Below are 14,200 nucleotides of genomic sequence, written 5' to 3' on the forward strand. Positions count from 1 at the left end.
GTGGCAGGAGATTTAAGGGCCGTTTTTGTGTGGGACTGACAGGATTTGGGGGACGGTGACGCCCTCAGCATACACCCGACTCTATTAAAGTTGAGTTATTCTGCCAGCGGCCCTGTCTCTACCCGCAATCATATATTCTAGCACCTTTTCCCACAGTTTGAAAAAAGAAAAAAAGAAACGGCGAAAACGTTCTCCCACGTAACGCGCCGTGGACGTGTATGGGAGGAGCAAAGGCCTGAGAAGCACAAGCGCGCGGCCGCTACCATTTCTTCGCGATTCCAGAACCAGAATTCACGAACATTTAGAGGAGGCCTCCCTCGGCTGTGTTTGTGCCCCACTTACGGAGCGATGGTGGATTTCTCTGGGCAAATTGTCGCCTTTACAACGCCAGGGGGCGGAGGCGGGAGGGAGAGCGACAAGGGTAAGGGCGGGGCAGCTGCTGACGTTCCCGCTGACGACTCCGACTCAGCCCTCACCCTGGTTTCCGGCGGCGCGCGGCTCCCTTTTCCGCTCTCCCGCGCGCGCACAGGTACCGCCTCACTCCCACGCGCCCCCCAGCGCTGCTGCGCTAGACAGCTGAGCGATCAGACACAGACCTGTCTGAAGGTCCTCTGCAGGTGCCCCTTCCGCTCTGCCGATCGACTTCCGCCTCGGGCAGTCAACATGTACGTTGCGGCTGTCTGGCGAAGCTGCTTCTGAGCGTTTGCGGAGGCGCAGCTCCCCCTCTGCGGGGCCGCCCTGCTTCCCCCCCATCCCCGCCTTCCCCCGCCCCTCGCTCCCGTCCCTGGGGTCGGCGGACTTCTCGCTACATGGGGGCGGGCTTCCGCGGTCGGCGCACGGCTTCCTGTTCTGAGGCGGCCCGGCGGTAGGCGGTGGCGACTGTGCCCGCTCCCCTTTCGGCGCGGTGACCGAGCGCCCGGGAGGCTCGAGGACCGCATCGTGTGCCGTTGCGCCAAGCCCGGTCCTGCGCCGCCATGGCCCCAGTGCAGCTGGAGAACCACCAGCTGGTCCCGCCCGGAGGCGGCGGCGGGGGCAGCGGCGGACCCCCGTCAGCCCCAGCCCCTCCTCCCCCGGGAGCCGCCGTGGCGGCGGCCGCTGCAGCTGCGGCCAGCCCGGGCTACCGGCTGAGCACCCTCATTGAATTTCTGCTGCACCGGGCCTACTCGGAGCTTATGGTGTTGACGGACCTGTAAGTGCCCCGAAACCCCTGCCTGTTCCCCAGCCCCCCCTTCCCGCCCAACCGGCTGAGACGTTTGCACCTCCCTCTCCCCGAGAGGCTGCTGTGTTCTCCGCTGGACTGCTTAGTCTAGAATTTTTGAACTCCTGGGGTTCAGCGGAGGTGGAGAAGAAGCTTTGTATCTGGGGTCTTCCTGGCAACGATGCAACCGAGACTTGTTAATTTTGCGTGTTGTTACACTTCCACTGAAAATTGTATGAAATTTTTGTCCGAGTTCCCAACAGAACTCTCTTGATTTCTTGGCTGGAATACATAATATTCGAGCTTTCAGAAAAAACTCCATAGACGGGAAATTTGTATTACAGCCTCTTGACGATACGTTTTAAATGTAAGCTGTTATTGCTTCTAAGTTAATGGAGGAGCTACATGCGTTGTGTATAAAATACAAATTTGAATTCAAAGTACTTTTTTCTGGAACTTTTGAGTGTTTGATGTCTTAATTAAGTTAGTGTGAGTAAAAATTTTTTTGTATGTAGTCTGTTATTTCTTGGAGTATGAAGGGGGTTTATAAATCACCTAGTTACCCATGAAATGCCTTGGGGCATGATTAAGTTGTTAATCCCTTCAGAATAGGATCAGAATATACTAATGAATTTCAGTGTGTGAAGAAAAGGCACCGTAACATTTTGGGACTCAGTTGTACATCTTATAACCCAGGTTCAGAAAAAGTTAATCAGAATTTTATTTTTTATCTATTGCAAGACTTCAGATCAGGGTTATCAGTTGAGATACATTAGTATGCAGATATTAGGCTGTAAAGCGTCACAGTAATTCGTTTTTAGAGATTGATAACAGATACTTGTTTGCAGATGACTGAAAGAATAGCCTCCACTTACTCCTGTAAAACGTCATTCTCAGTTTTGATGTACTGTACTTTTTTGAATGGGACAGAAAAAAGTAGAGTTAAAGAAGCCTGCCCATGGCTAATGAGAAATTTAAATAGCTGTCAGGATTAGGGACTATTGTAATGACATACCTCTCTGCACCATTTATTGTTGGATTTCATAAAAATCCAAGAATATCCATGAGAAAGTTTAATGTATGTGAAGGTCACTGTTCTATATAGAGCTATGGGGAAAAAATGTTGAAAACTGATGCTGTCGGTGGTGTAGTTTGCTTTTCCATAGGGGATTTGTAGAAATTCCTTGAATTGTGGTTTTTTGTCTTTTTACTATTTTAGGAGTTGGTGTATGAAGAGAGGAACATCTGTTTTATTGCTGTAGAATAAGTATGTAGTTATAGTCCCACACGCTTTATATGATGATTCCCATATTTGTATCTCCAGCACAGACCTCTCTGATGAACTCCAGACTCTATATCTAGATGCCTACATTTCAGTATCTTTTTTTTTTTTTTTTTTTTTTTTTGTTGAGACGGAGTCTCGCTCTGTCGCCCAGGCTGGAGTGCAGTGGCCGGATCTCAGCTCACTGCAAGCTCCGCCTCCCGGGTTTACGCCATTCTCCTGCCTCAGCCTCCCGAGTAGCTGGGACTACAGGCGCCCGCCATCTCGCCCGGCTAATTTTTTGTATTTTTTTTTTTTAGTAGAGACGGGGTTTCACGGTGTTAGCCAGGATGGTCTCGATCTCCTGACCTCGTGATCCGCCCGTCTCGGCCTCCCAAAGTGCTGGGATTACAGGCTTGAGCCACCGCGCCCGGCCCATTTCAGTATCTTGATAGGCGTTTCAACATAGCAACTCCAGGACCAAACTCCTGATTCCACTGTCCTCCCTCCTGCAAAACCTTCTTTGCTATCTCACTAAATAGTATCTCCATTCTTCCTGTTGTTGCTCAGGCCAAAAATTTTGGAGTAACTCCTAGCTTCTCTTTCTTCACATCCTACATACATCAGCAAGTCCTGTTATCTTTGTCTTCAGAGTCTGACCATTTCTCAACACTTCCATCAAGTGTTGGTCCAAGCCACCTAATCCTTCACCTGTATACTGCAGTAGTTAGCTCACTGGTATCTCTGTAGTTCCCTTGCCCCTTCTATAGTTTCTTCTCCACAAAATAGCCAGAATGATTCTTTTAAAATTTCTCTGCTCAGAACCCTTTGATGGTTCCCCATCTCACTGAGATTAAAAAGTTTTGATAATTACCAGGTGTGGTGCCTCATACCTGTAATCCCAGCACTTTGGGAGGCTGAGGCGGTATCACTTGAGCCCAGGAGTTTGAGACTCTGTCTCTACCAAAAATAAAAACTTAGCTGGGTGTGGTGGCCCAAGTCTGTAGTTCTAGCTACTTGGGAGGCGGAGGTGGGAGGATTGCTTGGGCCCAGGAGGTTCGCTTGAGCCCAGGAGGTTGAGGCTGCAGTGAGCATGATCACACCACTGCACTCCAGCCTGGGTGACAGTGAGATCCTTTCTCAAAAAAAAAAAAAAAAAAAGTGTTAATAATCACCTGTATAGTGATCATAAAATTTATGGTCCAAACCGGGACACTTTGAGCATAATGGGGCTGATGATAATAATGTCAGAACAAGAGGCATAAACCAGGACTGTCTTGGGCAAACCAGAAAACCAGAACATCTGGTCATTTTACCTTTAAGGCCTTACATGATGTGCATGATGTGCCTTCTCTTTTCCTTACCTCTTTTTTTTTTTTGTCTCCAACCTCTTTACCACTTTTGGTTTGTCCCTTACCTCTTTAACTGCATGTCCTGAAACTCTCCTCTTTGCTTATCCTGTTCTAACCACATTACCCTTCCTGATGTTTCTTTTTTGAGACAGGGTCTCACTCTGTTTCCCAGGCTGGAGTGCAGTGGCACAGTCATGCTCACTGCAGCCTCTTGACCTGGGCTGAACCGCTTCTCCTGCCTCAGCCTCCCAAATAGCTGGAACTACAGGCATGTGCCACCATGCCCAGTTAATTTTTTTATTTTTGATAGAGACAAGAGTCTCACTATGTTGCCCAGGCTGATCTTGAACTCCTGGGCTTTAAGCAATCCTCCCACCTCTGCCTCCCAAACCTTTTTTTTTTTTTTGAGACAGAGTCTCACTGTGTTGCCCAGGCTGGAGTGCAATGGTATGATCTCGGCTTGCTGCAGCCTCCGCCTCCCGGGTTCCAGTGATTCTTGTGCCTCAGCCTCCTGAGTAGCTGCGATTGCAGGTATGCACCACCACACCTGGTTAATTTTTGTATTTTTAGTAGAGATGGGATTTCACCATGTTGACCAGGCTGGTCTCAAACTCCCAACTTCAGGTAATCTAACCTCCTTGGCCTCCCAAAATGCTGGGATTACAGGTGTGAGCCATCGCACCCAGCCTCCAAACCTTCTTAATGTTTCTTGTTAGTGCCTAGCACGGTGCCATCTTCAAGCCCTTGCTTTTTCCCTAGAAATCTGTGTGGATTGCTTTCTCATTAGTCCTTTAGGTCCTTGTTTACATACAATTTATCAGAAAGATTTTCTCTGACCACCTATAAAATAGTACTCTGCCCCTTCACTCTATCCTTCTTACTTGCTGCTCTATTTTTCTTTACAGCATTTATTGCCACCTAACATTATTAGTTTGTTGTCTGTTCCCACCCCATAAGGACAGAGATTTTGATTTGTTTGTGACTTTCCCTGGGGCCTAGAACAATGCCTGGCACACAGGGCTTAACTAAGTATTTATTGATTTAATACATGAATGAATTTTTAGAATTGTCATAAATCAATATATGGTTTGATAGAAGAAATAACTAGTGTTGATAAATCAGTAGGGTGACTAGTTTGCAAGAATCTGTTGTACACTTCAAAATAGCTAGAAAATAGCTAGAAGAGAATAATTCAGATGTTTCCAGCATAAAGAAAAATATTTAAGGTGATGGATATCACAAGTACACTGATTTGATCTTTACAAATTATATAAATGTATGAAATTATATGTACTGTGAAACCATACATCTTTAATGCATCAATAAAAATATTGTTCAAAAAGAATTGTAAATCATGGGAAATTTAATAGGAAAAGTTATTTTTGCTCTTGATACACAGGTATACTAAAAAACTTTTTTCACTTTTGATTGTGGTAATTATTAATAAAATTAGTTTGGAAACTTACCATGGAAGTTCCTAAATAGTATATTTTCCCTAAAAACTGTCAGGATTAATATGTTAATGTAGAGCCCGTGTTCTAGCTATACTTTATAAGTCTTTAGGGAAACAGTTACGTATTTCAGTAACGTGATGCTTGCGTGTGAACTATCGAAGGTAAAAAGGACAACCTTGGTAACTTAGGTGGTTTTCTTTTGGTCTCAGATTTCTGGGTTTTTTTTCCTTCTGCTTGTCCACCTCCCTTCCCCCTCAACATACATGCTCTCATACAACATACAAGGCATAGAGTTTACTCTCTGCCTTGACTTTTTAGAGAACTAGGTTCTACTCTTTATTGTTTTTTGAGATAGAGTCTTGCTCTGTCACCCAGGCTGGAATGCGGTGGCACAATCATGGCTCACTGCAGCCTGAACTTCCAGGGCTCAGATGATTTTCCCACTTCAGCCTTCCAAGTAGCTGGACTACTTGCCACCACAGTTGGCTAATATGTATTATTTGTAGAGATGGGGTAGCCATGTTGCTTAGGCTGGTCCCGAACTCCCGAACTCAAGTGATCTGCAGCCCAACCCCCGCCCCCTGCCAAGCCTCCCAAAGCACTGGGATTACAGGTATGAGCCATGTACCTGGCCCTTTTTTTTTTTTTTAACTTCTTTTAATTAAAATCAGAAAATGCCAGGATCTCAGTCATGTCATCTTGTCTTATTGTGCTTTGGTGTAAATAAGTTTCTATGCCTTACTTCCCAACATTTGCATTTTAGAGCTTTTACCCTATATGGTAGCTTTCTTATCCATAAAATAATTTCAGATAGATTAGGAGGAATAGGGGAAAGGGGAGGCAGGCAGCAAAGCCTGTCTTTTGTCCCTGAACTGATGCTGTCTCTGACATGAGATGGTCCTTTTAGGGTCTCTGAGGCAGGTAAGAGGAGTGGGAACAATGATTGCTGTTCTTTCTACCCCCAGAGGCTCTACTCACCCTTCTCCCCTTATAGATACCCATCGTTCTCATTCTCCCCCTCCCTTGAGGTGAAGACAAGGGAAGGGCTGTGGATTCTCAATGAGTGTTCTCGGGAGGTTTGGCATGTAGAGCAACTTGCCAGTAGCTGCCTTTATTTGCAGTCTTCTAACAGGACCTTAATTTCTGCTTCATCTCTCTGGTCTTCATCCCACCTAGCTCTCTTTATCATTCTGACCATAACTTTAACTTGCATCTCACTGTCTACCCTAAGAATAGCAGGTAACTATAAGCCAGAGCTCATTTTAATATTTTCTCCTCCTTGTACTTTGAACCTCTGGAAGTAGTTTTAGTTTTTCTGTTCCTGTGGCACATAGGTGGGAGACAATCTAAATGGCTGGGTGTGTATACTTCAAGAACTGATTAGCTGTGGAAGAGGCATGAGAGTTGTTTAGGCCATTGAATCTTGGACTGTGGGATAGAGGTTAACAGAATGTGGCAATTCAGGAGGCATTAAGGATCTTTCTAGACATCAGTGGATGTGAATGTTAAATGGTATAACTTATCTGGGAAGAAGTTGACATTGGTTGCTGGCTATCAATGTTGGAGGACTAGCAAAAAGAAATTTAAAAATCCTATTGGAGCTGTTTAAAAGCAGTAAAACATTTTTCATCTAACCAGCATGCAACATAATTACTGTAAAACCTTTGACTACACTGGCCCTTTTGTATGCTTAGCTTCCAGTTTTGTCCACCATAACACAACATGGAGGGATTATTGCTTGGAAACAGGTATCCATTGGATACAGGGAGGCTGGCAACCAAGTAGTAAGTTCTGCATCTGTGACCATTTTGGTTTTAAAATAATCTTTTCTCTGTTACCCTATGATACAGTGTGCTAATGTGGGACTTGGGCTTTTTAAATGTTTGAGGTTCATGCAATACGTTTTGAAGTATTTTGAATGGAGAGAAATGTTCTTTGGTTGGTTTTTGCCTTACAACCGTGCTACTGGAAACTCATAAATCTAAAAAAGCGTAGGTAGCCACATGACTCTGTAGTAGCTGTTTACTCAGTTTTTCTGAAACATTAATGTATTTAATAGAGTCAAAGTAAGACTATTATCACATTAGAATGAAGGTATGCATGTATTTAATCAATTTCTGTTTTTTTTTTTTTTTTTTTCATCTTAGACTGCCAAGGAAATCTGATGTGGAAAGGTGAGTATGAAAACAAACAAAAAAACCCCTTAAAGTCTCTTTATTGATCAATCTATGAGTGTTGCTGTGTGGGTATGGGTGGTGTAGGGCTGTGGACTGGAAACCTAGGCCCAAAGAGTCTAGAATGATTTTTCACACCATGGGTTTAGGGAGTCCTGGGAAATGTAATTTCCTCACCCTTAACAATAGTTGGTGTGAGACCAGTTCTACATCTTCTATTCTACAAACCTTTATTGAGTGACTGACCTGGTCAAGTCCCTACGGGTGATATTAAGATGTAGAAGGTATGGTCTGTAAAGGAAGACGCTGAGGAGCAGCAGACTGGCTTTAGAAAGTTGACTGCCACAGGCATGGTGGCGTGCACCTGTAGTCCCAGCTACTCAGGAGGTTGAGGCAGAAGAATTGTTTGAACCCAGGAGGCGGAGGTTGCAGTGAGCAGAGGTCACGCCACTGCGCTCTAGCCTGGGCGACAGAGTGAAACTTTGTCTCAAAAAAAAAAAAAACAAAGTTGGCTGCTAATTTATCACTTGCAACAATGATGCTATTAAGTATCTTTAGAGAATTGACATTTGCCTGCTGCTCCTACTGTTACATAGTTAACATTTTGGTTCAGTTGGTGCTTGGAGCTTAAGATTTAACTTAAGGCTAAAATGTTTCCAGAGGCCAAAGGAAAAGCTAAATTAAAGTTTCAAAAAATCATTTGATGGAGATTTAAATTGTAACTACAGTATATGGTACTTGACCATATCTTTGGCACTACTTATGCTCCTTGGTTGATTTTTTTTTTTTTAAATACCAAATCACTTGGCAACTTTTTAGCATTTCTTAGTGGCAACACTCCATTGCCAACCCCAGCTTAACTTTTTGATCGACTTAGAGATCAAAAAGGTAGAAGTAAAAGAGACAATTAAGGCAACCTGTGTTATGGTTTGGCTGGTCAGTATTGAGGAAAACGTTAAGTCAAGGATTTGTTCTGTCTCCTGTGGGGTATGAAGGGAAACTGGACCTTTGGAAAACTCATGTTCCCTATCACTTGAGACGACATGGTGTCAGAAAACCATGTTACTGTAGTTTACAAGGGGACATCTCCATTCTAGTAGAGGACTGCATTTGGGAAACCGAATTAATAATAGACAAGTGTGTTTGCTCTGTGAGAGGAGCAGATACATTGCATCCTTTATAAGCCATTGCTGAGTTAGATTGAAGATACTGAAGTTCCCAGCCCTGAGATCTGCTGGATCTTAATGTGTGTTTAACATTTCTGCTGTGTCTCAGTCTTGTCTCATGATCCTTCATAGACACTGGCAAAGAGTTATAATTATGCCCTTGATTCTTCTCTTTATAGTACCACTAATCATTGCTGGCCTATCTTTAAGAGAGCTTTTTAGGGTGCTTGTGGGCTATGTGTGCTCTCAGTAGGAGCTAGCCTCTAGCCTTCAGTCAGGATTGTACTTCAGCAAGAACTTTTACTTTGGTGCATTGCGTTGTGGTGGTGGTATTGGCAAGATGCAGAGATGTGGATTGGATCTGTAGGTCATTGAACAGCTGTACTAAGATTAATAGGTCAGAGCCTACTTGGAGGGAGGTTGGTGTCCTGCTGGGTCCTGTCATCAGTCCTGGCTTGTTGAATATTTTTTCAGTGTCTTAAACCATGAAAGATATGATTATCAGTTTTATAGCTGCTATGAAGTTGAGAGATCTAGCTAACACGTTGATTGACATTAGTAAAGCTTTTGGGGCTTTAGGATGAGATAAAAGTACTGATGAGTATTGGGGGAAAAGGAATAATAGTGAGTATAGGATAAAACTAGATATGGACAGACCTTTTATTTTTAGTACTCAAAGTAATTTCTTTAGCTTTGCTTGGATATTTTTTAATGTATCCAAGTTTGTCACTGAAATTAGTTTGGTAAAGAGTTACATAGTTAAGTTCTTTAATTATTCAATTTTTTTTTTTTTTGAGACGGCTGTTGCCCAGGCTAGAGTGCAGTGGCCGAATCTCAGCTCAGCTCACTGCAAGCTCCGCCTCCCGGGCTTACGCCATTCTCCTGCCTCAGCCTCCCGAGTAGCTGGGACTGCAGGCACCTGCCACCTCGCCCGGCTAGTTTTTTTGTAGTTTTTGGTAGAGGCGGGGTTTCACCGTGTTAGCCAGGATGGTCTCGATCTCCTGACCTCGTGATCCGCCCGTCTCGGCCTCCCAAAGTGCTGGGATTACAGGCTTGAGCCACCATGCCCGGCCTGATTATTCAATCTTTCATGCTGGTGCAGGATGGGAAATGGTGCCCTTTTGTAGAATGAATACAGTTTCAGGCTTTGGTAATGATCAGTTTCAATTCCTTTCACTTACCAAAAGGGTTACTAATTACTTACTAATTAAATTACTCCTAATTTCAGTTATGAGTTTATAATTCATAACTCTTCATTTAATCCCTTATGTGAACCAGTTTACTTCTACTGCCATATACTGAATTTAGTATATTTTTGTAAACAACTTTATTACAATATAAAATCAATTTAAAAATGTGACTTATTACTAAAACGTTCTATTTGGTTTATTGCTCTGAGGTGAAAAAGCATATGCAGATAGTGTACAAAATGTGACAATAGTTCATATTTAGATAAATACTTTAGGTGGCTCATTTTGTAGTGGTTTTAAGCAAAGGCTGATTTATTTATATATTTATTTATTTTTTGCTCAGCTGAAATAAATTGTGAAATACTTTTTCTAATATGTTGGTTCATTAAGAGTTGTTTTATTTTATAGGAAAATAGAAATAGTGCAGTTTGCTAGCCGGACACGCCAACTCTTCGTTCGATTATTAGCTTTAGTGAAATGGGCTAATAATGCTGGCAAAGTGGAAAAATGTGCGGTGAGTTAAACTTTTTATTTTACTTTGTATAAAATAACTTTACAGATGTTATGATAGACATTTTAGCTTTAACTTATCCTTGCCGATTTGAGTGACATGAATAATCATATTTCTGAATGATAATGTATATTTCTGCAGAAACTTAGTATTTGTTTATGGACACTGATCAGAAAGAAGAGGAGGTAGCTGGAGACATCATTACATGAGGAGACTTTAAATATGAGACTGGGGCTAAAGGGGGGAAATTGTGAGTTTATATTTGTACGATTCCTTAGAATTTGCAAGATTCTCCCTTACATTTTGCTTATTAATTCTTGACAATCCTGTGAGAATGGCAGAGTTGGTATTTTTTTTTTCTTCCAGTTTTACAGATGATGAACGATAAGGTTCCTAGAAGTTATATGGCTTCTTCAAGGTCACAGAGGCTGATAACAGCATTTTTCTGTTTGTTTATCTACTAATTCTCCAAACCTCTAATAAGCACAGGGTATAGGGGACAGAGGATGGAATCTTCAATAAGGAATAGTCCCTGCCTTCGATAACCTCATGGTCTTTTGACTATTGAATCACTCTTTGGAATGCAAAGTGACATGCAGTGCAGTGTACCAAAGATGCTAAAATCTACCAGAAATAAAGTTTTATGCTATGTTCAAGAAGCGTTAAGGAATAAAAACTTGATTTTTTTTTCAGATTGTTCACTGTTGGCATATAGAAATACTGCTGATATTTTGTATGTTGATTTTGTATTCTGCAACTTCACTGAATTTATCAGTTCTAATAGTTTTTCGGTGAGGTCTTTAGGTTTTTCCTAAAGATCGTATCATCTGCAAACAAGGATAATTTGACTTCTTCCTTTCCAATTTGGATGCCCTTTCTTTCTTTCTTTTGTGTGATTGCTCTAGCTAGGAGTTCCAGTACCATGTTGAATAATAGTGGTGAAAATGGGCATCCTTGTCGTGTTCCAGGTCTGAGAGAAAGGGCTTTCGGTTTTTCTCCATTCAGCATGATAATTAGCTGTGGGTCTGTCAAATATGGCTTTTGTTATGTTGAGGTATGTTCCTTCTATACCTAGTTTTTTGAGGGTTTTTATCATGAAGGGATGTTGAATGCTATTACGTGTGTTTTCAGCATCACTTGAAATGATCACATGGTTTTTGTTTTTCATTCTATAGATATGATGTATCACATTGATTGATTTGTATATTTTGAACCATCCTTGCATCCCAGGGATAAATCCCACTTGGTCATGATGAACGATCTTTTTAATGTTTTGTTGAATTTGGTTTGCTAGTATTTTGTTGAGAGGATTTTTGTATCAACATTCATCAGATATATTGGTCTGTAATTTTCTTTTTTTGATTTGTCTTTGTCTGGTTTTGGTATTAGGGTAATACTGGCCTTGTAGAATGAGTTTGGAAGTTTTCCCTCTTCCACTATTTTTTGGAATAGTTTAAGTAGGATTGTTATTAGTTCGTCTTTAAATGTTTGGTAGAATTCAGTAGTGAAACCATAAGGTCCTGGGCTTTTCTTTGCTGGAGACAAATTATAATTAATATAATGAATTATAGCTTCAATCTTGTTACTTGTTATTAGTCTGTTTGGGTTTTGAATTTCTTCATGGTTCAATCTTCACAGGTTGTATGTGTCTAGGAATTTATCTATTTCCTCTAGATTTTCCAATTTATTGGCATGTAGTTGCTTACAGTAGCCACTAATGATCCTTTGAATTTCTGTGGTATTAGTTGTAATGTTTCCTTTTCATCCCTGATTTTATTCATTTGGGTCTTCTCCCTTTTTTTCTTTGTGAGTCTGGGTAAAGGTTTGTCAATTTTGTTCATTTTTTCAAAAAACCAACTTGTTGTTTCATTGATCTTTTGCATTGTTTTCTTCATTTCAAATTCATTTATTTCTGCCCTGATCTTTAGGTTTCGGGTTTCTCTTGCTTTTATAGTCTTTAAGATGCATCCTTAGGTTATTTATTTGAAGTTTTTCTTCTTTTCTGATGTAGGCACTTATAACTATAACTTTCTTTCTTAGTACTGCATCCCATAGGTTTTGGTATGTTGTGTTTCCATTATCATTTATTACAAGAAATTTGTAAATTTTCTTCTTAATTTGTTCATTGACCCACTGTTCATTTGGAAGCATATTGTTTCCGTGTGTTTGTATAGTTTCCAAAATTCCTCTTAATGTTTTCTAGTTTTATTCCATTGTGGTCAGAGAAGATACTTGATGTTATTTCAGTTTTTCTGAATGTTTTAAGACTTGCTTTGTGGCCTAACATATGGTCTATCCTTGAGAATGATCTGTGTGCTGAGGAGAAGAATGTGTATCCTGCAGCCTTTGGATAAAATGTTCTGTAAATATCTATTAGGTTTATTTGTTCCATAGTGCAGATTAAGTTCCATGTTTCTCTGTTGAGTTTCTGTCTGGGAGATCCGTCCAGTGCTGAAAGTGGGGTGTTGAAGTCTGCAGCTATTATTGTATTGACATCTTGCTCTTTAATAATATTAGTATTTGGTTTATGTATCTGGGTGCTCCAGTGTTGGATACATATATGTTTACAATCATATCCTTTTTCTGAATTGACTCTTTTATCATTAATGACCTTGTTTGTCTCTTTTCATAGTTTTTGTCTTGAAATCTATTTTGTCTAAGTATAGCTACTCCTACTCCTTTTAGTTTCCATTGACATATAAATCTTTTTCCATCCCTTTATTTTCAGTCTATATATGTGTGTCTTTATAGGTGAAGTATGTTTCTTATAGGCAACAGATCATTGAGTCTTGTTTTGTTAAATCCAGCCACTCTGTACCTTTTTATTAGAGAGTTTAGTTCATTTACATTCAGTGTTATTATTGATAAGTAGAGATTTACCCCTGCCGTTTTGTTGTTTTCTAGTTGTTTTGTGGTCTTCTCTTCCTTTTTCCTTTCCTTCTTATCTTCCTTTTAGTGAAGGTGATTTTCTCTGGTGACATGATGTAATTTCTTGTTTTTTATTTTTTGTATCCATTGTATTTTATTTTATTTTTTTCTGAGACGGAGTCTTGCTTTGTTGCCCAGGTTGGAGTGCAGTGGCGCAATCTTGGCCCACTGTAACCTTTGACTCCCAGATTCTAAGCAATTCTACTGCCTCAGCCTCCTGAGTAGCTGGGATTACAGGCGCATGCCACCATGCCTGGTTAATTTTTATATTTTTAGTAGAAACGGGGTTTCGCCTTGTTGGCCAGGCTGGTCTTGAACTCCGGACCTCAGGTGATCCACCTGCCTCGGTTTTCCAAAGTGCTGGGATTACAGGCGTGAGCCACTGCACCTGGCCCATTGTGTGTTTTTTGATTTGAGGTTACTGTGAGGCTTGCAAATACTGTCTTATAACTCATTATTTTAAACTGATGACAACTTGACACTGATTGCATAAACAGACACGCAAAAAGAAAACTAATGAAAACTCTGCAATTTAACTTTATCTCCCTCCTTTTAAACTTTTTTGTTTCTCTTTAGTTCTTATTGTCTTGAAAAGTTCTGTGTCTTCAAAAGTTGTTGTATTTATGATTTCCTGTTGGTTTATCATTTAGTCTTTCTATTTAAGATAGGAGTAGTTTACATAGTACAATTACAGTGTTATAATATTCTGTATTTTTCTGTGTGCTTACCATTACCAGTGAGTTTGTACCTTCAGATGATTTCTTCTTGCTTATTAATATACTTTTCTTTCAGATTAAAGAACTCCCTTTAGCTTTTCTTGTAGGACAGATCTGATGTTGATGAAATTTCTCAGCTTGTTTGTCAGAGAAAGTCTTTATTTCTCCTTCATGTTTGAAGGATATTTCCACCGGGTATACTATCCTAGGGTAAAAGTTTTTTTTCCTTCAGCACTTTAAATATGTCATG

The 14,200-nt window shown here is 40.9% G+C and overlaps 2 protein-coding genes across 5 annotated transcripts in view; one reads left to right on the forward strand and one right to left on the reverse strand.

Moving 5' to 3' along the window:
- The window catches only part of MED14OS (MED14 opposite strand), a 90,245-nt gene extending 89,224 nt beyond the window's left edge, over window positions 1-1,021 (reverse strand). For all 4 annotated transcript variants that reach the window (XR_004434948.1, XM_033201701.1, XM_033201703.1 and 1 more), the window contains exon 1: window positions 597-1,021. Coding sequence is in view for 3 of the 4 variants with exons in the window: in XM_033201701.1 (XP_033057592.1) it covers window positions 597-938 (342 nt within the window). In the remaining variant the exon portion in view is untranslated. The remainder of the gene's footprint in view (window positions 1-596) is intronic.
- Window positions 504-14,200, forward strand: part of MED14 (mediator complex subunit 14) — an 88,154-nt gene continuing 74,457 nt past the window's right edge. The window contains 3 exon segments of the mRNA XM_033201704.1: window positions 504-1,189; window positions 7,413-7,439; window positions 10,204-10,309. Of these exon segments, the coding sequence (XP_033057595.1) occupies window positions 975-1,189; window positions 7,413-7,439; window positions 10,204-10,309 (348 nt within the window). The 5' untranslated portion in view covers window positions 504-974.

The sequence above is a fragment of the Trachypithecus francoisi genome, unplaced genomic scaffold, assembly GCF_009764315.1.
Source record: "Trachypithecus francoisi isolate TF-2019V2 unplaced genomic scaffold, Tfra_2.0 Lachesis_group6, whole genome shotgun sequence".
NCBI classification, from domain to species: Eukaryota; Metazoa; Chordata; class Mammalia; order Primates; family Cercopithecidae; genus Trachypithecus; species Trachypithecus francoisi.